Source organism: Pteronotus mesoamericanus, unplaced genomic scaffold, assembly GCF_021234165.1.
Source record: "Pteronotus mesoamericanus isolate MK-2021 breed Mesoamerican mustached bat unplaced genomic scaffold, CSHL_Meso_final contig_27, whole genome shotgun sequence".
Classification (NCBI taxonomy): Eukaryota; Metazoa; Chordata; class Mammalia; order Chiroptera; family Mormoopidae; genus Pteronotus; species Pteronotus mesoamericanus.
The window spans coordinates 19,106,629-19,132,325 of record NW_026555115.1 but is presented as its reverse complement, the minus strand read 5'-3'; the positions used below and the strand labels follow the sequence as shown (position 1 = coordinate 19,132,325).

Here is a 25,697-nt window from a genome sequence, read left to right as displayed (position 1 = left end):
GGCTGAGGAGCCAGGGAAGCATCATAAAAGTCTCCTTTAAATCTGCCCAGGAGTCCTCTTGGCTGGAAGGGGGCCATGCTAGCAGCTGCCTTTGTTTCCACCCAAGGCAGCAGGCTGGGACTTTCATTCTTGCCTCTGCTGCCCACCAGGCTGTTAGCCTCTCCTCAGGCGTCGTCTCTGTGGGGCGGAGGGTGGGTGCTGTTTCCCATACTTGTCGGAGAATCCCTCCACTGGTAGCAATTGGAGAGCAGAACTGTGACTCCAGGAAAAGAAACCCCTGTCCCCAGGCCTCAGCCAGGCATGCGCTAGGGTCTGTGAGGAGGAGCGTGGAGGGTGGCTACTTTCATACAGCACCTACTTGGTACCAGACTCTGAGCTATCACCAGTGTCACATCCTGTACACCTGCTCCAGCCCCACAAGCTCAGGACTATGACCCCCTAGGGTGGCTGAGGAAGCAGGCTCTGAGAGGCTGTCATTTGGCCAAGGCTCCTCACCCAGGCCCAAGCAGAGCAGGATTCCCCACATGGTGGGCTTGGGCTCCAAAGTCTGCCCACTCCCCACTGCCTAGGAGGACTCCACCTCCCAGGTCAAACGTTCACGCTCTGGCAGGGGCCTCTGGCAGAAATCCCACCCCCACCAGGCATCAGGACCAACCCATGGTGAGCTCCTATTTGACAGTGTTTTCCCAAACTGGTCTGCCTCCAAATTCTCACCATAGTGTGTGTCTGACTCCAGACCTCCTCCAGCCTTTCCCTTCTCTCACTCTGGGCTGTAGTGCCCAACGCACCAGCCAGGACCAGTCCCTCAGCCACCCTACAAAAGTTAGCGTGTTCCCCTTGGGTTTTTATAACTTGGGGTACAATTTGCAAGCCGAAAAATGCACATATCTTAAGAACAGATGCCAACATTTCACCTCAACTGTCCTTGATTCTTCAACGAGACCTAGATGAGAATCATCATCATTGTTAACATTTACTAGATGCTAAGAAAATGCAACACGTCCTCCATGCATTCCATGCATTAAGGCATTTATCCCTGGAACCTCTCCTTAAAAGCTTCTCACAGATGAGGAAACAGCTTATAGATTCCAGAGCTGAAGCCTTGCTACAAATCCTGCTCCTCCACTTACTAGCTGTGGGCTTTGGGTAACTAACCAAGTTTATGATTCAGTGTCTGCATCTGTACAACAAAAATATTGTAGTTCTTACCTCACAGTGTGGTGAGGTTCAACAGGTAATTCCCACCAAGAACGTGGAACAAAGCCTGGCACCTGCCAACCTTCATCCTACCCCCTTGTAGCTAGCACAGGGCCACTCTGGACCCCTGCCTGCCACCTCCCCACCCCGGATGTCTTCATCTGATGTCCTTGTCCCCACAAGGGTCAGTGGGGCTACCCTGCTCCCCACCCAGGCTGTGCCACTAACCCTGGGGATTGGTCTGGCTACTCTGCCAGGCTGAGGACAAGGTCCTGCTCCCCACCTGTCTGGACCCCTCTGCCTGACTCAGACCATTCCCACAAGTGTTTCAACTGAAGCCCAGTGCTAGAAGAACCCCCCGCCTCCGATTCCCCACCTGCTGCCTCCCACACTGTGCAGAGCCACCATCACAGCCCAAGCCCAACCCTGCCTGCCTTCCCATCCCATACTTTCTCAGACTCTGGACTCTCCTCTGGAGAGCAATGAGCCCCTCCCCTTCACCCCTGCTATATTTGATGCAGCTGAGATACTTTGGAATCCACCAGAGCTAGGTTCAAACCTGGCTCTACACTCACTAGATGTGCATGTGGATTGGGTTTAATTGCTCGCTGAATCTCAGTTGTGCCATCTTAAAATGGCAATAATGGTCTACTTTATAGGACTTGGAGGATGAAATAAAATACAATCATTTCTTGGGTAGCTGCCTCATGAAAGGCCTTGTGCTATGTGCATTTTAAAGTTTTCTTCCCTTTAATTCATAGGAGGGAGGGATTCTTCATCTCAAGAACACACAGTGACACAGTGACTAGGTCCAATCAAGAAGAGCCTTTATGGTTCTCTACAAACAGAAGCTCAACAGTGATGAGCCACATCACCGCCTTTCCCCAGATGTCACAAGCTGCACTGGGATAATGGGATGTTAGGGATCTCAAGTCAGATAGAGAGAAACCAATGACAAGGTGTGGGGGGTGAGGGTCTAAGAGCATGGTTAATGTCTCAGGTCTTGTCCAGAAGGTCAGCCTTTTTGACAGTCTGAGATCTTTGAAATTTTACCCTACCTCATCCCTGCTCCAGCAGAGGGAGTGGCAAGGGAGTATGACGGAGAAAGGAGATTGCAGGAGCACCCCCAGATTGTAGTGAATACGAGTCCCATATGTGGAGTTGGTCTGGGACTGAGATACCTCTTTACTCTTTAGCCCCACCTTTGTCCACTAGGCACACACCCAGGCAAAGGAGAAGTAGATGCTTCCCCAGCCCAGCTTTCTGAGAATCCTAAGAGTCCCCTTCAGAGTAGAGCTGAAGACAAGGTTCGGGCCCATTCGGGACCCTGGACATAGACCGTGATCAGGGCCTCAAAGAATCTGGGTCAGACCAGTGGAGGCTGCAGCTCCACCCAGGACCCCACCCCAGCCCCCTTCCCTTGTGGCCTGTAGGCCAGGATGGAGACCCTCCAGAAACTCCAGCCTGGCCTCACCAGTGCCTCAGTCCCTACATGGGGCCTCAGTTCCCGAAGGACCTGGCTTGGCCAGGTGCCCTATCCAAAATTTCCCCGTCCGGGCCTCACCTTCTCTGCCCCCTCCCCACTGGGGTCAGTGGCCCCATTATGCCTCCATTGCTGAAGCCCTGGGCCAAGTGTTCTTCCCAAAAGTGCCCCTTCCCCCTGAATAGGTGAGACCACTACAGAAGCAGGGATTTGGGACTCCTCAGGCCTCCCCATCACTTTATCATCACTGAGGAACTCAGGGGGCAGGTCCAGTCCTTGTATTTTTGAAAGGGAATGGCAGGAGGGAAAATCCACCTGAACCTCCTTCCCTGCCACCCCTCACATATAGGACCAGGGCTCCTGCCTATTGGCCAGGAATTCAGGGCCCCTCCAAGAGGCCTGGCTTCTGTACCCAACTCTCAGTCCCACCCACATGTTGTCCCCAGTGCCTCATGCCCTGCCTGAGACAAGAAGGGGAGCAAATTGCATGACGTAAGAGGGAGAGGCCCAACCACAGTAGAGATGGAAGCTTCCTTGGTCTGACATGGGTCTGACATTTTTGAAAACCAGAGTACCCTGACCTCTGGGGGCTCTCCCTGCTGCACCCAGAGCCTCACGTGCCCTCCTCTCTTTTTGGGTGAACTACCTGCTTCCCCAGGGCCTGGTCAGACCCGTGATCCCATGCGCTGTCTTCCTGGGACTGCTTTCTGTTCCCACCCACAAAGAGGCCTGGAGATCCTCCAACATCCAGTGGGGAGAGCAGAGGAGCAGCCTGCCAGGCCCCTAAGGCAGGCCCCATCAGGGACAGGCCCTGGGCACCTAGCAGCTGCCCCCACCGCCCCATGCGGTTAGAAAAGAAGCAGCACTGAGCGGGGGCAGGGTGGGAGGCAGGCAGGGAGCCACTCAGAAGGGCAGTGCAGTCAGGGCACCTCCTGGAGTAGCAGAGGTGTGTCTGAGTTTTGTGCTGAGATGCTGGGTGACTCAGGTCCAATGAGCCCCAGGCCATACAAATTAAGGATGGAGTCAGCAATGATGCGGGCTGTGCGCTTCTGGTACCCGCCCGAGGTCACCATGAGGATGGGCACCTGGTGGCCACGGACCACCCGGAACACCAGTTCATCTCGCTTCACGATGCCCTGTGGGGAGATTGGGAAGGCTGGCTCAGGCACACCTCGATCTTTGTGGTATCGGGAGGTCATGCTATTTGCACCCAGCCCCTCTCTGATACCAGGAGAAACACCAATGTGGTCCCCCTGTCCTGCTGCTGCTCAGTCTGTAGAGCTGACCCTCCCCTGTCCCCCAGGGTCAGGACGTACCTGTGGGCTAATGGACAGTCCCCCAAGGCGGTCGCCCTCAAGGACGTCGGTGCCTGCGTTGTACACCACCACATCGGGAGGATGCTCCTGAAGGGCTTTCTCAAGGTTTCTCTCCACTTTATCCAGGTACTCATCATCCTCCGTACCCCACTCCAGCTCTACCTTCCGCCTGATGGCCTCTGAGAGGGATACAGGAATACCTCAATGTGCAGAGAAGAGAAACTGAGGCTTAAGAGGGCAAAGACAGCCTGGGTCCTTGTCAATGACCAAGGCAGGGCTAAAAAATGGCCTGACTCCAGCACTGCTCAGGCTCTCATTTCACGCCAAACTAAGCTAAAAAGAGCACCAATAGCTGTAAAGCAAGGACCCAAAGGAGAGAAGGGCAATTGCAGATAAGTTTACCCCATAGACTTAGAGACCCACCCGTGTCAGACATCTTGCTCTCATTGCCTTCATGAGGCCTTGCCCAGACACATAGATACCATGCTGTGCCCTCATGTCAAATCCAGCACATTAAAGATTCAGTTCAGAAACTGGTCCCTTGGGCCACACTGGCAGCTAACTACGCAGAGCAGACTCACTCACTAGCCCTTCCAGCAAAAATGTCCCCTACCCACAAAGTGAGCAGGTCCCTATGTTTTCACAGCTCATCTGAGCATCTCTGCCTTTAGATTGATAAGTTTAACCTGCCTGTATTCACTTTAACAATTATTATATTTGAACTAATTTCTGCCAACTTATTTGGAATATTCTATTTATCATATTTCCCCCTTTGTTTCTTTTTCATCATTTCCCATGTTCTACCAGACAGACGCATACCTAAGAGTCTATTTTTATCCTTCTGATGGTTACCCCTAATATAAGGACCCACACATATGTTTATTAAACAGGCTAATGGGACCTTAGGTGGGTCAAGTGACTTCTTTAGGTCTCAGTTTCCTCATCTGTACAGTGGGGATGATTCCCAACTTGCAGAGATGCTGAGAATAAATGAAGTGGCTTCTGCAGGCCCCAGCATATAGGAAACACTCAGGAGGGAATGCCCCATTCATGCAAGAGTATACTTAGGACTGAGGAGATGGGGGCAGCTTACGCTTGGCAAAGCGGTCCCCAGGGTAGATATGGCGATTGTAGACGTCCATGATGTAAACGCGCTTGTCACCCATGAAGTCCCGTTCATGTCCATTGCCCTGTGGGGAGAACATGGTACCCACTTGCAGGCAGGTGCCCTCAGTAAGGCCAGGGCCTGCTCCCCCACCCCATGCCTGAGCAATGTGGTTTGCCCTTAGAACAGAGGATCTCATGGCTGCTAAGTGACAAAGCTGGGATTTAACCTCAAAACCTGGCCCTATGACCTTCCAGCATGATCTCAAGCAAGCCCCAGCCCTCTCATTTTCCTCTCCAGGAAACAAGGCAGGAATCCTGGCTCCACTACCCTCTCAAGTCTGTAGTAGAATTGGCTGGCATCAGGGATGTGAAACATAAACTGTAAAAAGCTGTACTCATGAGACCTTAAAGCAGGGCCCTGGACCATCACAAAGCTACAGCAGCACAGATGTGGGAGGGGCCTTCAAGGGCCTATGGATACCCTGCCCTGTCTTTGACCAGAGGAGCCAGACCAGGGCTTCAAGTCCTGATGCTTTCCCCGCGGGCAGTGAGTTTTTAAGCAGTGGCCTTGAGGCCAAGCAACCCTGAACTGGTGTGCGTGAGCACTTTCCTCAGGGGTGGGTCTGTAGTGCTTCTCAGCTCTGTACAAAGTGACCACAGAAGCTACTGAGGGATTTAGAACACAATAGCACTGACAGACTGGGTTTAGGAAGAGCCATCAGCCTGGTTTGTGGGGGCAATTAGGAGAAGGGAGGGAGGACCCTCAGGTTTGATAGGAGCACTGAAGAGGACCAGCCACCCTGGCTGGGATGAGAGGGGCAGAGGGAGAAAGAAGGACCCCCTGCTTCCAGCCTTTCTTTCCAGACACAGGGAGAGGGATAGATCAGGATGAAGGTGGCAGAAGCCTGCCTTGGGGATCAGGGCTGTTCCCAGGGTTGGGGAAGTCCCACAGTATAGGGCTGCATGAAAGATATTCATGGGGAGCATGCAAAGGGGGCCTGAGGAGGGGGATCCATGAGACCCCAGCCACCACAGGGCACTCACCTGATGGGCATCGAGATCAACAATGGTGGCACTGGAGATGCCCTCCACTCGCTCAAACAGAAACTGCCCAGGGGAGGAGAGGGAAGATGTGAGGACCCACACAGGCTAGAAGACACAGCCCTTCAGGACTCCTAGTTGGTGAAGGGCCAGGGCAGGAGGCCATACATGCTGTGTATTATCAGAACCAGGCAAAACCATCACATGCCCAGGAGAGCTGTGCAGCTCCAGAAAAGCATGTGTACGTGGTCAGGAAGGCTCCTGGAGGAAGGGGTCTGTTCTGTGCCCTGAAGGGCTGGAAGTCAGGAGGTAGGTAAGCAGGGGAGTGAGGATGGCCCTCAATGACAGCCCAGGAATCCTGGGGAAATGTTTGAGGAGGTGTAGGAGAGGGGAACCTCCCCTGAAAACTGGGTCTGGAATTTTATTCTACAATCTTTGCCTTCCTACAACTCAATGTCCTTGTGCCTCCTTCCCCTCTCCCCACCCTCTAGGAAGGTCCACTGTGTGTCTCCCTCTCTGCTGACCTGCCCCAACGTCACTATTAGTCTGTGTGCCCTGTGAGAACAGGGACTATGACAGCCTGTTCCTGAAACCCAGCCTGAGGTCAGGCACAAGGTGGTCAGGAGGACCTCTGGGGTCCAACAGACAAGGAGGCCAAGGCCACCTCTGCACCTTCTGGCTGTGAGACCTCACTTCTCTGGGCCTCAGTCTCCTCATCTGTAATATGTGAGGATTAATTGAGGTAAGCCAGGGAAAACGGTGGCTGGCATAAGCTTGAGCCAATCGTTAATGCCATCAATATCATTGTGATCATTATTATTTCCATCTCCTCCTCAATATTCTGTAACAATTCCCTCCTTATGTTGTTGCTGCCGCCCCCTGCCCCACCCCTTCCCCTGCTGTTGCTGAAGGCTATAGTATCTCCCTTCTGTCACAGACAACACAGAAGAGTATCAGATTTGGGTTTGAGCCCGAGCCTGGCTGAGCAATGCAGGAGCTTCCTTCCCTTCTGAGGCTCAGTTGCCCTCTCTATAATGTGGGGTGAGAACACAAAACTGGGAGCAGCAGCGGGATTCCAGGAAGGTCTCTTGGAGGTGAGTTCCCAGGTGCTCTCCTGCACACCTTGATGGCGAGTGTGATGTCCGCATAGGCACAGAAACCCCCGCCCCGGTCGCTGGAGCAGTGATGGAAGCCGCCACCTACAGAAGGGCAGATGAGGTGTGGTCAGGGCCAGGCTCAAGAGCTAGACCCAGGCACACCCCCGCCCCCCGGGCCTCCCACTGGGCCCTTCCTGCTCAGCTCCCAGGAAGGCTCCTGGGACTCCAGGTTGGAGAGGTGAACTGAGTGCCTAGACATGTCACCATCTCCAGGTCAGGAGGCAGCTTTGCTATCACAGCCACCCCTGTCACAGAAAGAAACCCTTTAGATTGTCCCAACAAGTCGGCCCCAGTGCCCACTCACACCCCTCAGGGGACAATAGCTCAGCCTTCCCAAGGCAATGAGTCTCCACAGAGCTGGGCACTGCTTGCATGTAAGTTCTCCTGCCAAAAAACGGGTGGTGGGGCTATGGGGACAGGTTTATTTTGGGACCACGCAGATTCCGCAAGGCGGTAGAAGGGGATGAGCAGACAGGGCACAGTCTGCTGGTCATGGCTGCCCATGGAAATGTTGAGGGCCCTGAAGGCCAGGATCTAGCCCCCTTTACCCCTCAACCCCAAGACCACAGCCTCAGAGCCTCAGTGCCTATACAGCCCAGTCCCCTGCAACCCCTACAAGAACCTGAGCTGCAGAGCTTCTGAAGTGTGCCTCATCTGGCAGTGTGAAGCCAGGGCCCACAGATATGGGGACTTACCTCTTCCACCACTCAAGAGGCAGTCATTGGATCATAATGACCCAATAATAGCCAACAGTAAACTCCTAACCAGGCACTGAGCTCACTGAAGTCTTTGTATAGCCCTAGCAGGCAGCATTATCATCATCATCTCCATTCTACAAATTAAGAACCTGAGGCACAGAGAGGGTCAGCAACTTGCCTTGCGTCACACAGCTAGCTAATGGCAGAGCCAAGATTCAAACCAAGGCTAGATCAGGAAGATCAGGATCTGGGATCTTAACCTCTACCAGGCCATAACACCTTCTGCGAGGGAAGGGCCTTCCTGGGTCCTCTTGGGAACCCTGTAGAAACCCATGGCATGCATAACTTATTTGTTTGTTCAGCAGAGTATCAAAACATCATGGTTAAGCCAGACCTAATGATGGGTACCTGGACATACCAAGGCAGAAGAGATCTAGCCCTTGGCCTTGCAGTGCTCAAAGTCCAAGGTAGGGGTCAGGGGAGAAGCACTGGGGCCCTGAGCAAGTCACCAGGCCTCTCTCAAGGTCCATGTTCTTATCAGTAAAATTGGACTGAACAATAACACCCAGGTCAGATGAGAGGCTGGACAGAACAGGGCTTCATAAATTGTGAAATGCCAAGCCTCTGTGAGGGACACTGGCAAGGATGAAGATGACCATGGGTGCAGCTCTTCCATGAGCCAATCTCATGGGAGAGGCCAGGGGCCGGGGCAATGATGGCCCTCGAGGCCCGTGAGAACAAAGTGATATTGATCCTGGGCCTGTCCATCCACCACAACATGACCAAGCCTCTGCAGACTGTCCTGGGCCCCAGAGGTTGATGGAGTCTTTTAGGGGAGCCTCTGAAACTCTGCAGAGTTTCCATCCCATGCAGAGCTGTCCAGGGATGGCCCAGGCTTTCTGTGAACAAGTTCCCCATCACTGGAAGTATGTAAAGGCAGGACTGGGGAGCAACCTGGAGAAGTCTTTTAGACAAGGATTCCATCCCAGATGGAGGCATTGGTTGGTCCCTCCTAAGCACCAGAGCCTCTGAGCTAATAGCTCTTCCTCCAGTCCCTCCTGACCCTCCCAGCCCCCAGGCCCTGAGAGGCCAGCTCCCCCAGGTGGGGCACTCACCCACATTGATGGCCCAGCCTCGCTCCACTGCCAGCTTCCCCGCCTGGGAGACAAGCACAGGGTGAAGGGCAGGGAAGCCCTCTCCTTCATTCACTCCTCACTCATTCACTGATTCACTCATTCATCCCATAAACAGTGCTTCTAGCCAGTTCTGAGGTGGGGATAACCTCTGAGGTGGGGCTACAGGAGGCACCCACCCACCAGCAAACCCAGTCCCAGTAGCAAGTACTAGATGGGTTGGCATATGTGATGCGCAGTGCATAAACCCCCTTGCAATTTTGTGAGGAAACTGGAAGAAACGTAAGCTGACAATGACTTTGATGTGGCTTTCAAAGGGAAAATAGACAAGTTTTTGCTCATGGAAATATAGCAGACTGAATACTGAAATCCCATAGGAAATCAAAGTTTTGGGGTGGGAAGTAATACTCTAATAAACTAAAAATCATATGAACTTGCAAGTTAAAAAGAAAACTATAGGGATCAATAGGCATCAATCCAGGTCTGAATTAGATCATTGAACATTGAAATCTGAAATGTTTCTGTGGCTAATTTTAAAGAAAAGTACACAAAAGATAGGAAACCTAATTTTGCTGGCAGCATTCATTGCCACGCCCATGATGGGGAGAGAGGGAGCTCCATCCATCGTTGAAGTCATGGGGGGTTGCTTTTCCATCTTAAATTTGACTCACTGGAGCAATCGTTTTAGGATATATCTCTGGGGGATAGGGATATACCTTACATACCAGCAAATACAGTAACTCACCTGGAAGTTCCCAGAGGAAAAGGAAAAAAAACCAATGAATTCCAATGTCCTGGGATAGGGGAGGCTTTGAGAAAGAGTCATTGCTGCTGGGCCTTGAGGAGTACTTAAGATTTTGTTCAACTACTACGTGGGAGGAGGGCATTCCAGATGGAGAGCCCAGGATGGGCAAAGGCCCAGAGGTGAGAACGAACCAGGTGTGGGGGTCCCCAGCCCAGCCCTGCATCCCACTTGCCTCCTCACCTACCATTATCGTCCCTCCTGTCTGGGTCCGAAGGGGCTTCAGCACCTTCCTCTGCACAAGGAAGTTGGGAAGAAAGATGACAGGGGGGATTTCTGTGATGGTAGCGACAGCAAAGGACCACTGTGGAAAGAGACGCAGGCCACTGGCTTCCCACTGCCATGGCCAGAGCTGAGAAGCAGCAGCTGGGAAATCAGATTTCTTCTAGCCAATTTCAAAGTGTCTTGGGTGAACTCTGGGTCAAGTGCAGTTACTTGGTAAGACAAGAGGCCCCCCCTCCCACTTCCACCCCCGCACCACCACCATCATCATCACCACCACCAAGTCTGGCTCTCACCAAACTTTGGGCTCAGTAAAGAACAGTTTACACAGTATGTTTTCTTAAAGCTTAGTCGGCCCGCATTCCTCAGTACTCCAAAGCCCTTGTCTGCCCTCTTGTGCCCAAAACAAGAGCTGAGGAAAACTCTTGACTTAAGAGGCGTGGGGCCCAGAACAAGCCCATCCCACTCATTGTACAGAAAGAGGACAGAGAGGATCTTCCTTGCCAAGGTCACATTGTGAGTCACTGACAGAGCCCAGGTGTCCTGCTCCCCCAGCACAGCATGGCCTCTTTATCCACTGAGAACTGGACCTCCTTTCAAAAGAGGCATCCTGCCTCCTCTCCAGTTACTGAGGCAGGAGAAGCTGGGGCACCTAAAAGGCATATGCACCAAAATAAGGACAGAGCTTTTCCTGTGACCTCGCAGGTCCCTGGCAAATGTCGATGTACCCAGTTCCTGAACCATCTCCTGCCTGGCTGAGAATGCACCTAGACCCAGGCTCCCTGCTTCCACTGACTGCAGGTGGAGACCAAGAGGGCCCAGGTCTCTGCCAGGTGCCAGGCCCCGAGGTGGGGGCTAGTCCAGTTCTCCTGTCAGGATGCTTATTGTACTCTACTGGAGAAGCACTAATATGCAATGTGACACGCCTTGCAATGGAGACCACGCTCTGAGTGGAGGGGCGGTGGCAGACAGGCTTTCTAGAGGTGGTGAAGGTGAACAAGAGTTATCCAGTTGTAGGCGTCAAGGTGAAAAAGCTATTGCTGGCAGAAGAGAAGTGAGTTCCCATGTTTACTGGAAGTTGGGTATAAGTGGAACACGTAGGGTGGTCTGCTAGCAAAGGTTTTCAGGTATGTCAGAGCAGTGGGGAGCCTCAGACAGTGTTTCCCACGCTGCTGTAGGTGTAAGAGGGAAACGAGCTGGGGGGAACAAGAATAGCAGCAGCAGCCCCAGGGAGGAAGTGAGAGATAATGAGGGTTTGGGGGAAGGTGAAATGGGGATGGTTAACAGACAGCAGATGAATGGAGATGTCCACATGCACGGTTAGAACCCCAGCACGCCAACATTGAAGGGCAAAATCCAGGTTGGAGATCACTGGGATGAAAAAGGACTGTCTGGGGACCAGAGGGGTGATGGGGAATGGGTGGGTGGGGGATGGGCAGTGCTCAGGAGGCCAGCTAGAGAAAGTTTTAGGAAGGAGTGATCAAAATCAGGTGTTGAAGCTGCCAAGGCATCCAATGAGAGAGAACTAGGGGGGAGTGTGGCCACCGTGATCACCAACCAGGAGAGAATTAGAGATTTAGGCCTGGAGAAGCCTGCAGAAAAAGTGTGTGCTTAGAAAGGCCAGGAACACGTGGTGGGAGTCAGGGAGGGCACTTAGGAGAGGCTGGGGCAGGAGGGCAGGACAAATGAGCCCACAAATGAGCTACTGTGGCTTAGGCCCCCAGCCGACAGGGGAGACATTTTGTCAGGTTGCCTGCACTGCCACTGAACACCTGTGTGGCCACCCCCTTCCAGGCTGGCAAGGCTGAGGATATCTGAAGCCTGGGTAAGCTTGCTCTGCTCCCTCATTCAAACGAGCCAGGCCTTCAGGACCTGGATCACTTGTCTTAAAGGAGATGGGTCCATCCAGCCTTCCTCAAGCCTTGGCCCTCTGGCTGTAACATGGAGGCACTAAGGGCCTGGAGGTGGGGGGTGGTAGAGCTAGGACAGACTGGAGAGCTGCAAGACCCACTCTGTGTATGCATATTGTGTATTGATATTTGCAAAGCTGCAGTGGTATGGGACAAGACTTAGAAACCTCTAAGCTAGAGGTTGAATTTTACATGGGCCAAACTTAAAGTCACCAGAAGCACATATGGGATTCATCCAATGGGGACCAGCTCCCACAGGACAAGGTACCTATCTGTCAGTATTTCCTGACCTCTGGCCATGAAAGACGGGGCTAGGCCTTTGTCTCAGCCCAGCTGTAGTTTCTGTGCAAGGTAGTACTGTGGTTTACTGATGCTCTAGACCTGTGCTAGGAAGTCCAGGAACTGCCAGCCACACATAGCTACTTGCATATAATTTTTAGTTAATTACAATTTTTTAAAAAGTTTTTTAAATTAAAATTTTGTTCTTCGGTCACACTAGCAATATTTTAAGTGCTTAAAGGCCACATGTGGCTACTGGACTGGACAGAGCCCTTCTAGGACATTTCCATCACTGCAGAAGCAGAAAGTTATGTTGGCTATAGCTGCTCTAGAAAAACCCATCAGTGGCCAGGGTGAAAAATAAATGGAGGGAGTGGGGCACACTGGGAGACGATACATGCTCCGGTGCCGGTTCCAGGAACACTTTATCTGAGAGGTGCAGTAGCCTGGAATGGGCCTGCCCAGATCTGCCCTCGGGTCAGGCAGCCCAGCCCCAGGCAAAGGCATTGAGGGAGAGGCTGGATCAGAGCAGGATAGGGACAGGGCTCATATATCTTCCTTAGAGTCACACTGGTCCAACTTTGGGCTGTGCCAGTGCTGTATGAAATTGGGCATGGCCCTCTACTTACCTTCAGTCTCTTCATCCGTGAAACAGGAACTCCTCCCCACTAGGCCTGGAATGAAGACTTCAGAGCTACTGGAGAGGTCTTTACTCGCTGCCCAATATAAAGTACCCCCACCTGAGCTCCCTTGACCCCTGCCTTTGCTTCATCTTTGTGCACAGCACTTGTCTTTACCTGACACTAACAATATGTCTATGTCATCTCTCCCAGCAGGACGCCAGCTCTGGGAGGGCAGGCACGTGTTCGTTCCTACTGCACAGTGCTGAGAACGATGCCTGGCACAAAGTAGGTGCTTGTTGCACATGCTGTCAATCCTCCCCCAGATCTGTACCTGCGCCCTCCCCTGAGAAAACCACCTTAACTGTTCTATCCCAGGAGAGCCTGTAAGAGCCTGGCCTTCTGCTACTAAGACAGATGCTGCATTCATGGGATCAGGCTGAGGCCACAATTCTGGCGAACACACACGTAGACCCAGCTTCTTCCCCTGCCTTCTTTGCCTCCCACTCTCTCTTATAGGTTTCACTGAGAACCTTGTCCCAGCTAAATCCCTACTGCAGGCTCTGCTTCTAGGGCCAATCTTCCCCTAGTGTGGTTCCTCGACCAGCAGCAACAGTGGCCCCTGAGAGCTTGTTAGAAATGCATGTTTCCAGGCCCCACCCCAGACCTCCTGAATCAGCAACTCTAGGGGTGGGGCCCAGCAATCTGTGTTGTAACAAGCTCTCCAGAGAATTTGATGCTTCAGGGAACTTGACCTCAGACAGTGTTGAACCAATGAATGAATGAGCTACGGTGAATCTGTGAGGTTCATCCCAGCCTGATGCCCACTGCCCACCAAAGGGCATGGCCCAGGAGCTTCCCCATCCCAGGGCATGGTCAGATGTTAGGGTCTCCAGGCCTAGGCAGCCTTTTGGGAACCCCCCAGCTCTGTACTGCTCTCCCACTGCCTGTTTTCCTCAGGCGCACCCCCACCATCAGAGGTCTAAACCAACAACAGCTCTCAGGGAAGAGATTGGCTGCAACCCCGCTCAGAATCCCAATGGCTTGGTTTGGGTCAGGACTTTCAGCAGTGGAAGTGGGAGCAAAAGGAGAGAAGGGAAAAAAAATCCCACAAAATCATTTCAGTTGATGGAAAAAAACCCCAAACCATCTGATGAAATCCAACACCCTTTCATAAAATCAATCAACAAGTTAGGAATAGAAGGGAACATTCTCCACATGACAAAGGGCATTTGTCTCACACACACATATAATCCTATAGCTGACATCATCCTCAGTAGTAAAAGACTTTTCACCTCCCACCTAAGATCAGAAACAAGGCAAGGACAACTGCTTTTGCCACTTTTGCCACTTCTATTCAACTGGAAGTTCCAATCAGAACAATTAGGAAATAGAAGAAATAAAATGTCTCTAAATTGGAAAGGAAGAAGTAGAATTTATCTCTATTTTACAGGTGGCATGATGTTATATATAGGAGATCCTGAAGAACAAACACAAACACACACACCCCAGTTAAACCTAAGAAATAAATTCAGCAAAGTTGCAGGACATAAGATCAGCACACAAAAATCAGCTATATTTCTATACACTAACAACAAACAATCCAAAAAAATTATGAAAGTAATTCCATTTACAACAACATCAAAAATTAAAATACTTGGGAATAAATTTAACTAAGAAGATGCAAAACCTATACACACTGAAAACTATAAAACATTGCTGAAGAAAAAACTTAAATAAATCTACATAAATAGAAAAAATATCCTATGTTCATGGGTTGACCTAATTAATATTGTAAAGATGGCAATACTCTCCAAATTCATCTGAAGATATAACACAATCCTTATCAAAACCCCAATGCCCCGCCTACCTTTTTTATTTTATTTATTTAGTTATTTATTTATTTATTTATTTATTTATTTATTTATTTATTTTTGGCAGAAACAGAGAAGCTGATCCTGTAATTCATATGGAATCTGAAGGGACAATCTTGAAAAACAATCTTGAAAAAGAACTAAGTTGGAGGACTCATATTTTTCAGTTTCAAAGCTTACTACAAAGTTTCAGTAATCAGAAAAGTATGGTATTGGCACAGGATAGATGCAGATCAATTGAATAGAATTAAGAGTCCAGAAATAAATCCACATTTCTATGGCCAATTGATTAGCTAAAAGAGTACTAAAACCAGTCAATGGAGAAAGAGCAGTCTCTTCAACCCATTGGTGCTGGGAGAACTGCATATCCACATGCAAAAGAAGGAAGTTGGATGCTTACCTCAAGACCATATACAACAATTAACTCAAAATGGATCAAAAGACCTAAATATAAGCTAAAACTATAAAACTCTTAGAAGAAAACACAGGGGTAAAAATCGTCGTGATCTTGGGTTTGGCAATGAATTCTTAGATATGACACTGAAAGCACAACCAATATAAGAAAAAAATTGATACAATGAACTTTAGCAAAATTTTAAAATTTTGTGTAAGAAAGGACATTATAAAAAGAGTGAAAAGACAACCCACAGAATGAGTGAAAATATTATTTGCAAATCATATAATATCCACAGCATATAAAGAACTACAACTCAACAACAAAGACAAACATCCCAATTTTAAAAATGGACCAATGAATTAAATAGGCATTTCTTCAAAGAAGATATTTAAATGGCTAACAAGCACATGAAGATAAGCTTAATGTTATTAACTATTATGGAAATGCAAATTATAATCATAATAATATACCACTTCACACCCACTAAATTAGCCACAAAAAAAAGAAAAAGAAAGTTAAGTGTTGGTGAGAATATAGAGGAACTGGAACCTTTGTGTAGTTGTTAGAAGTATAAAATGTGCAGCTGCTATGGGAATCATTTTGGTGATTCCTCAAAAAGTTAAACAGAATTACCATATGATTCAGCAATTCCACTGCTAGGTATATAACCAAAATAACTGAAAACAGGTATGCAAACAAATCCTTGTATCTGAATGTTCACAGTAACACTGCATAAAGGCCAAAAGCATAAACAACTCAAATGTCCATTAGCTGATAAGTGGATAAACAAAATGTAGCCTATCCACACAATGGAATATTATTCAGCCTTAATAAGGAATAGAATACTGATACATATTACAAGATAGATGATTCTGGAAAACACTATGCTCAGTGAAAGAAGCCAGACACAGATCACGTATTGTATGATTCCAGGTACACTATATAAAACATTCAGAAACGGCAAAACCAGATGGCTGGTCCCTCCAGTAGGGGGTACAAAGGAATGGAGAGAAACTGCCTAGTGGGTACAGGGTTTCTTTTTGGGGTGATGAACATGTTTTGGAACTAGACAGAGGTGAAGGTTGCAGCACATTGTACATATACTAAATGCCACTAAAATTTACACTTTGAAATGGTTAATGATTAATTTTATGTTATGTGAATTTTACCACAATAAAAGAAAGGAGAAAGGGGCCCCGTCAGGGAGGAAAAGTAAGGCTGGGAGAGAATCAGAGACATGAGGGATCCCATTTCCCCACAGACTCTCCTGGGACATCTGCCTTCTGGTACCAGGCTTCCCTTTCTCCCACAGGCCTGGGAGCACCATAAGGGCAGTGACTAGACCCAATTTGTGCCCAGGCTTCCTGGGGCTGAAGTCAAAATTTCTGAGGTGTCCTTATATTCCTTCTGGCATGCCCCATACTCAGTCTGAACAACAGAAAATCCTGTTTTTCAGCTGCTGCTTCCAGCCTAGTCTGAGAATCCAGGATCTCTCATAATGGTTACTGCAACAACCTCCTTCCTCACTGGTCTCCCTGCATTTGTCTGACAGCCTATTCTCATCACAGCTGCCAAGCAATTCAGTTAAAACCTAGGTCAGATCATGTCCCTCTCCTTAAAACAATCCTTGGCTCTCTACTCCCTCAGAGCAAAGCCACAGCAGCACGCAAAGCCCTATGTGGTCTGGCCCTGATCCCTTTCTGACGCCATCTCTTACCAGTCTTCTTCCCCTTCCCTCCAATCCAGCCACATTGGCTTCCCCAGTGTTGCTGGAGGCACCACTGCCTTGTGGCCTTTGCACTTGCCATTCCTTCTGCTTAGAATGCCTTCCTGGATGCCCACATAGTCTACCACCTCACTGTCTTCAGTTCATGACCACATGTCAGTAAGATCCTCCATGACTCCCTATTTCAAACTACAGTCCTCCCCAACCCCATTTCCTGTAGTACTCTCCTCCGAGCACTGAGCACTTTCTAAGGTACTATATCATTGACTTGATTTTGATGTCATTAGCTGACTCCTTACCTAAACGCCAGTTCTGTGGGAGAGGGGCTTGGTCTCTTTTGTTCCATTCCATCTCCCCACACCCAGAACAGAGCATGGTGCTTACTAAATGCTGGCTAAGCATGTCCTGAACACTGCCCGGCTCAGGACACACAAGGACAAGATGTCAAATCTGCATGACACACCCTATGGAAAACTGTCACTGGGGTCAGCAAGGGGCAAGAGCCCTGTGCTGGCCCGATCTAACCACTACCTTTAGTGGGGCCACCTCTGGGCCTTGTACACAGTAGGTGCTCAGTAGACATTTGCTTCTCTGAATGAATATCATCTGTCAAACATCAGGTTATAGGATCTCCTTCAATGCCCTGTTTATTAAGCATCGAAGGCCACACCAGTGCAGGGCCAGGCATGAAGCTTGGAACAAAGGAAGGGGAGCACAGCAGGGGTGGGACAGGGGAGAGGGGGGATGTTCCACAGCACACACAGAACGGCCAATGAAAAGCAGCCCTAGGAGACCTGCAGGCACTCTCCAGGGCACTGCTCCAGCTGTCTGCAGCACAGAAAGGAAAAAAGAAATATTGCATATGTCTGTGGGCTGAATGGGATGTCTCTCCGCTGCAACACCTAGATATCAGATAATGCCCTAAGTGGGTCTCACCTGAGCATCAAGGACACATTGCACCATATCACTATCCCACAGAATCCAAACTCCTCCCACAGCCTGCAAAACCCTGTGTAGCCTGGTGCTGCTGGCCTCCCTGAGCACATCATGTGCCTTCAGCCTAGCTACTCAAGAAGCATCCTTCTCCCTTTCAGGAAGCAAAGTCCCTTCCCACCCAAGCCTGAAACTCTGGTGCATTCTTTTTTCAAACCTCTACCTGTGTTACCTACTCATTTAATCTCTGTTCAACCCTTACCTCCTCTGTGAGGCTTTCTCTGACCACTCAGTTTAAATGAGCTTACCTCCATCCAGTTACCCTCCATTTTTTCTTCCTTCACAGCCCTTGGTGCTCTCTGAAATGCCTTTGTGTGGTTATTTATTTTCAGTCTTCCATAATGAAAATGCAAATCCACGCCACCAGGGAACTTTGTTTACTCTTTTTTTTGGTACCTAGTACACAGCCAGTATTCAATATTGATGCTGAATGACAATACTTCTTCACCTTAGTAGGTACTATGGAATTCATTATGTTTCTCCTTTTGCTTTGGCTCCCAGGGAGCTCCAAGTCAAACATGGAATTCAATTGTACCATCTCGATTAATTCTTCCAGTTAGGTAGCTGAATTCTCCCCCTGCCCTCGACCTCAATTTTCTACTTGGGACTCTACCTGCTAATATTTTAATTATTACTTATCACATAGTAAGCTACCCTCAGGCTTTTGGGAGTACAGCACCAGGCATCCAGTAGGCCCCACACAGTTACACTATAAGGGTCCCTCAAATGGGTAGGGCCCTGAAGTGCTAGCCTTATCCTATCATGCTAACCTACCCAGATCCTCCTCTGTTCTGGTCTCTTCCTGCCTCAACTCAATGCCCCCTGTCCCTGCACCCAGTCCTCACTCCCTGGACTCTGGCAGGCATGTCCTCCCGGCCCAGCCCCTGGGCTATGGACTCTGATCATGCATGTCCAGGCCCCAGGAAACCAGGGCAGCCAAGTGCTGGGCTTCCTGCCACGGCCTTGCACGGCTCTCTCTCCCAGGAGCCAGGTTTCAACTTCTTCCTGTACTCTTTCATGAGTTAACACTGTCACGACTCCATCTAGAATTCTCACAGCTAGGCCAGAGTCTGGGAGAAGGGGGAGCAGCAGCTGTGACTAGGAACCAGAAAGACAGGACTGGATGCCTTACCTGGGGTCTCCCCCAGGCCTGCCTGACTTCCAGGGTGACCTTGAGCAGCTGTGGCCTCTTTCTGGGCCTAGGCTTCACACGTATGGAGGGAAGAGGGCTGATCACCTCTGGCATCTACTATGGCTCTGGGTCTAAAATAAGTCCATCTTGGAAGCCTCGGGGGTCAGGGGTCCCACATACTTTTTTTAAAAAAATGTCATTATATTTACTGAGGTGACATTGTAATAAAATTATATAGTTTCAGGTGTATAGGGCTCCCATCTCTTGGGGGCAGAGAACATACTCCATTCCTATCCCACCAAGGCAAGCTAACAGCACCAAGTTCTCATGCAACTTCCTGTCCAGCTTCCCCTCTGCTCCCACAAAGAGGACTGACAGAATGTCTCCACCCTCAGAACCTCAGCTACTGACGACAGCTACAGGGTCCTCTAGAAAGAGTTCATGAGCATGGCCCAGTATGGTCTGCAGGTGGGATTTTAAAATCCTAAATGAACTGCCACAATAAGATATCAGGAATGTCACTTAAGAATCTGGGTTTCTGGCCTTTTTTAAAGCCAGGCATTCTTGCCATGCTGGGCCTGCAGTGGAGCTGAGTAGCAGCCACCCACTTGGGAAGGGCAGCAGCTTTCCAGTTCACCCACATATCACCGTCACCTGCCTGACCTTTTCTTTATGTCCCATGCTAGGCCCTGGGAGGGTGGGGGGTAGGTTCAAACTCATTTTTAGCCCAGGGGTTTTCAACAAGCCTTTAGCAGAAGGTCTTAAAACAAAACCGTAAACTTCAGCCCAATAAAAAATAGGTCAAAATAGAACAGCTTTGATTGGATGGGGATAGGAGCTGGGGTACCCCTGACCATCATTCTAGCAGGAGTCTTTGAGGACTGTTCATAGAACACAGATTGAAAGTCACTAATGTAGAGTCTCCAATCCTTGTAAAGTTTTGCTCTCCACCAAGTGGACATCCCTTCTTTCATACTCCAAGATGAAGTATGCCAGGGAGTACCCTGATGCAGTCTAGCCCATTCCTGGTGTCTGCCTTTTTATGACACCTTGCTCCTTCTCTTGTGGACCACAGACTCACATGCTTCTCCTGCACTATGAACAGGAACTGAGTCCCACTGAGCTGTGCTTCTCCAGGCTAGCTGCCTCTCCCCTGGCCACTCCTCCTGGCTGGCAGCCCTTCTGGCCTGTGGCAGCCCCCAGGCCCTTGGCTGTGTACCTTCAGCTCGTTGAGATAGCGTCTCGTGTGCACCACCAGCAGGTCCTCATCTGAGGCTTCCCGGGCCTCTACCAGCATGCCGTCTGACAGAAGCTTCTCTTCTGAAACCATAAAATGGGAGCCATGCTTCCCTGCTGGGAGGGCCAGGCCCAGCCCCAGACCCTCCCACAGGCTGCAGACTTGGCCTCTGTCAGCCCTGCCCCAGGAGAAGGAGGGCGCTGCTTCTCCTGGATTCTGGGCATTCTGAGAAGGGGCCACCTCCCAGGCCAGTGTGAACAATGGCCAGGCCCTTAGGCCAGGGGACTTTGGACACTGGTCACACAGTGATCCTTCCCAAGCCACTGATAGTCATGAGGTAAGCTCAGGTGTGTCTGGAGAACTTTCAGAGGCAGATGACACCGGGTCCATAATGTTGACTCTCAAGGTGAGAAAAGCTCTTTGATCAATTAATTCTCTCTCCACCTTCTGATGGCACCATGGGAGGCTCAGTGTGGTGTGGCTGTTCTTTAACATCTGCCTGACCCATAATCATCTCCTTTTTTAACCCCCCCAAAATCAGTCTCATAGCCTGCAGCAATAGTAATCATCCTGATTGAGTTATATTCTTGTTTTCAATGCATTTATATTTTACCATGACTTTCTATTTATGGCAAGTAAAACAGGGTTTTCCCATTTAGATGACATGTTGCCTTAAAAAAAAAAGATTTCATTTATTTATTTTTAGGGAGAGAGGAAGCAAGGAAGAAAGAGAGGGAGAGAAACATTGATGTGTGAGAGATACATCAATTGATTGCCACTTGCATGCCCCTAACTGGGGACCCTGCCCGCAACCCAAGGCATGTGACTGGGAATTGAACTAGTGACCTTTCAGTTTGCAGGCTGGCACTCAATCCACTGAGCCACACCAGTCAGGTTTAAACTTGTTTCCTTTGAAAACAAGTTTATTTAAGTTTTTAAAAACAAAGACTAAGTCAATAAAAAATATGAAGTAAATAATGGAACAGATGATATGAAGGTCCCAAGTGTGATTTGCAAATGACCAATGTTTAGAAACACTGCATTATTTCATCACCCCTCACATATATCAGAAAAGATTTGCTCCATTTGGAAAAAAAAAGAAAGAAAAAGAAAAAGAAAAAAAGAAAAGAGAAAAAAAGAAACTGAGGTCAAGACCACGAAGTGCTCTAGAGCAGTGAGAGGAGGCCCGTGATGCTCTGGGTTTTAGGGAAATCAAAGGGATGAACAAGGTCAGAATCTAGGGACCTGTTTTAAAGTATTAACCTTAGAAACCAACCCGCACAGAAACCAACTTATTACATACATTTCCCACATATAGTTCTACATACAGCTGGTACTCCCCCTAACTCCACCCCAGAACATCCATTCCATGGCTCCCCAATGCTTTCAGGCAAAGGGCCAGCTCTTTTCTTGGAGGTACCCAAGGCCCTTCACATGTCGCTCCCGTTTCCTTTCCTCCTATATCCTCATAGGAGAAAGGAGGGAATTCAGAAGGACTGTTGCCTCCAGATGAGGCAGACAAGGAGCCATTCTGTAGTGCTACTAGGTGACAAAGGAGCCCAAGAAAGGGAAATGGGGAGAGTGACTCAGACTGGAAATAGCATGAAGGACCATATTCAGCGAAGGCAAGAAAACTGCTCACTTCACCAGATGTGCGAACTATACATGACTTGTATTCTTTTCTACTTAATATTTTTCTGTGAATACTCACTCTAGTCACTGCTGCAAACAGAAAATTAGTATCACTTGCCATAAATAGAAGTTAACCAGAAACAAAAAACAAGTACAATAGAAACAGTGTTATTAATCTGTAACTTGATTCTATTTTCTGTGAGGCACAGAGCCTCTGGCTTGCTCCAAATTTGTTCAAAAGGGAGATGGGGCTTAGTGTTAAAAATGGGCTAGCCCCAAAGTAAGACTTTCTCCAAGGTGTGATTAGAAGGATAATTCATCTTACACCATGTAACAATTAAGGTTTAACATTTCCTACTTCTCTCAGTTAGACTCTTGACAGAGGGAAAAAGGAGAACATCCTCACACTAGCCTGCTGCAATGCCTGAATTTCCCACACTGCAGTTGAAAGTGCAAGCATCACCTTGCTCTGTGGGATAAGCCAGGAAGGGTGGGAGCCTGGAGCTCTTGAGTTTCAGACCGCTCCCCGCTTCCCGCCTCCCCCACCTGCCATTTAGTAACAATGTGACTGTGGGCATGTTTCCTAACTTTTCTGGGACCCATTTCCTCCATTGGTAATCAATGGTGTTGAAGCAAAAGTTCTCTTACTCTTGGATTCTCTGAACTTCTCAGGGATGGACACTGGATTCCTCCAAACTTCACCTTCCTGTGTCCATTAATTAGCTCCCTTTCTACTGGGCTTCCAGGGGAAGACACAGGAGTTAGGTCCACAATGATGGGGACCCAGGGAAGGTATGAGACAGGGACCTGTCACGCTTAGAAGTCTGTTGGAATGATCCTTTTAACAGTATGGGTGGAAGGCAGTCTGAGGTTGAGACTGTTGGTAGGAGAGTCTGAAGCTTGTTTTAGGGAAAAGCAGTAGGGGAGGGTAAAGGAAGCAGATGCAGGCTCCAAGGTGGGGCCTTCCATACCTTTTAGGAAGCTGATCACCTTGCCCCATTTTCCTGCATCAAAGGGGTGCAGCTTCTCCAGGCCCATGAAAGTTATGTTGTAGCGGGGCGAGTACACGATGGGCCACCGAGTCTCCGGAACATGCTGGTACAGCTGGCTTGTATGTGGCCTTCCGAGTGCATAGGGTCAGAATACACAGATAGGGATGGGCTCAGTGTGGGAAGCAGCCTCCCCTTCTGCACCAGTCAGCTTTGATTTACCAAATAGCTCTGACCTGGTACCACTAGCTCCTGCAGCAGCAGAAAATGGGCCACTTAGCAACAGCAACAATAATAGCGGATCCTTGCTGAGCATTGGCTCTTTCCCTCAACTGTCCAACCCAATCCTCATAGCAGTCCTGGGAAGTAGGCACCACCATCTCATCAAAAGGCTTGGAGAGGGAACCAAGGTCTCACAGCGGGTCTGTGGAGCAGCGGATATACACCCAGGTGTGTCTGACTGCAAGACCTTGGCACTTCATTTCCACGTTATAGCAATTACACGGAACAGCTGAGTGGCCCTAGGCCTCAGTTTCCTAAAAAACATGTACCTGTTGCGAGGATCAAGATTATGCATCTAAACAGCTGAGCAAAGAAGGCGTCCTGGTCAGGAGAGCTGGGGTCCCAGAAACAGCCGGTAGGGGCTCCCGCAGACCGTGGCCCAACCCGGAGCTAGGGATGCTGGTCACCTCCGGCCCACCGCGCATCTTACCCGCCTCCCCACTCCATCAACCCTCCGCAGCTGCCGCACAGGGGCGGCTCCAGCTGCTGCCACTGCAGGGGCCTCCGCAAGGCTGGTGGGGCCCGAGAGGAGACGTAATACCCGTGTAGGTCGCGGGCCCCCGCCTGGGTCGCGGCCTCGCGACGGGCTCCCGTCCCTTCGGCAGCAAAGAAATGGCACGGGGTGACCAGGAGCACTGGGTTGGCCTGGGCGAACCGGACCCGAACGACCCCTCTCCTGCCAAACCTGGGCCCGCACCTGGCGGGCCCGTCCGGCCGCCCGCACACTGTGCTGCCGCCAAGGGGGACCCTTGGGAACGCCGGGGACTTAGGCGCCCCACCCCCTGCCCCGACCCCTGCCAAACTCACATCCCGAGGCCGGGTAATCCCAGCGCTGGCCACCGCTCCACTACCGGGCGGCACGGGGCACAGCCCCGCCCAGGACACGCCCCCAGGCTCGGCTGCCTCCGCTGGGGGCGGAGCTCCCGCAGGCTCAGCTCCGCCCGGCCTGCGCTAGCGTCACAGGAGGTTGGAGTCTCACAGTGAGGGTTACGACTTGAAGGAGGCCACGCCCTTAGCGCCTATCAAGCGCTAAGTCCCGCCTTCCTCAAGCAAATACCCAGTGGACTCGCGCCTGGTTCGGAAAACCACGCCCTTTCGGGGGCGGACAGCCCCCGCGAGTTTTTTTCGCCGTGCGTCACTTCGTTGAAACCTCCTTGCGGCATCGCCCCGCCCCAGGGGAGGGGCCATCCTAAACCTGGTCCTTGGCCGCTCCCCATTTCTGCAATCTCGCAAGGCAACCAGAGCCTAGGAATTCGGCTCGCTTGGCTTCCTGGCCGACACTGAGATAGAGTCGCTGTGTGACCTTGGGCAAACGTCTGGGCTCTGGGCACTCTGTTTCTGCGAGTAAAATGGGAATGTGGGGCTGTGTGCTCTGGCGCAAGAGGATCCGTCACCTCTCTGACTTGAGGTCTCATGCTCCCCCTACTGGAATAAAGCCCCTAGCCCCATCTTTGATCACTCTGACTTGACATAAGCATTGCCCACACAAGTCACATCGGCTCTCTGAGCCTCTGTTTCTTCATCAACAGAACCGGGTTGATGATTCAGCCCTGAAGGACAGTCACCTCTTGTCCCCTCTCCTCCCTCCCCACTGTCGGAAGCCAAGACTTCCCCCAGTGGCAGCTGATAATTCCTTGGGGCTGGACCCTGGCCGGAGGCCCCAACAATAGAGCCCTAGAGGACAGACTCAATAGACCTCTCTGTGAGCTCATCTGCCCCTGCCAACCAAATAAGCAGCTGACCCTAGGGCTGCCAGGAGCAGGGCAGCTGGGATCCCTGGTGGCTGCATGAGGATATCGGGGTGACAGGATGGGCACCATAAAGGGGAAGTGCACGGACATTTGAATAGTGCCCTCCATGTGCTGGTCACTTGATTGTGTGATGGCATTGGATTCTCATAACGTAATTCCATAAAGGGGTGCCATCACACCCCAATTTTATCATGAGGAAACTGAGGTTCAGGTGTGGGTTAAATCCCCATTCCCCCACCTACCAGCCCAGTGGCCTTGGTCAACTCGTTTTAGCTATCTGGTCCTTCATTTCTGCATCTGTAAATGAGATGATGCCTGCCCATCTATGTCATGAGGAAGTTGACAGAATCAAAATAGATGGTAATGTTGATGATTGTTTAAAGAGCACATAGCATGTGTTAGGTACAATTCTAAATGCTTTATGCTCATTCAATCCTTAGAGCAATGTTAGGAAGCAAACTATGATTACTCTTATTTTACAGATGAAGAAACTGAGGCACAGAAGTAATTTGCCCAAAGGTCAGGGATATGGCCAGATGTAAACTATAGCCACAGAAAGGAAAACAGTAATACTTAATAACAATCATAAAAAAGAAATTGCCTACATTGGCCCTGTGTTATTCTGAGAGGTCAACGTTATCTCAGGGAACTTGCCCTGTAGTTTGGGAAGGCACACAAATGAGCCTCTTGTTGGGGGAAACAGAGTCTGGGGCAGGTTG

At 50.1% G+C, this 25,697-nt stretch overlaps 1 protein-coding gene across 1 annotated transcript; it reads right to left on the bottom strand.

Annotated features, from left to right (window-relative positions):
* Nucleotides 1–2,011: 2,011 nt before the first annotated feature.
* HDAC11 (histone deacetylase 11) lies at nucleotides 2,012–23,610 on the bottom strand. Its single transcript, XM_054575086.1, has 10 exons — nucleotides 23,497–23,610; nucleotides 22,928–23,076; nucleotides 20,307–20,407; nucleotides 10,122–10,238; nucleotides 9,115–9,157; nucleotides 7,267–7,343; nucleotides 6,148–6,210; nucleotides 5,090–5,186; nucleotides 3,997–4,175; nucleotides 2,012–3,816 (listed from the first exon to the last, which is right to left on the bottom strand). The coding sequence occupies exons 1-10, from the start codon at nucleotides 23,520–23,522 to the stop codon at nucleotides 3,601–3,603; spliced, it is 1,068 nt and encodes a 355-aa protein (XP_054431061.1). The 5' UTR covers nucleotides 23,523–23,610; the 3' UTR covers nucleotides 2,012–3,600.
* Between the last annotated feature and the right edge of the window lie 2,087 nt (nucleotides 23,611–25,697).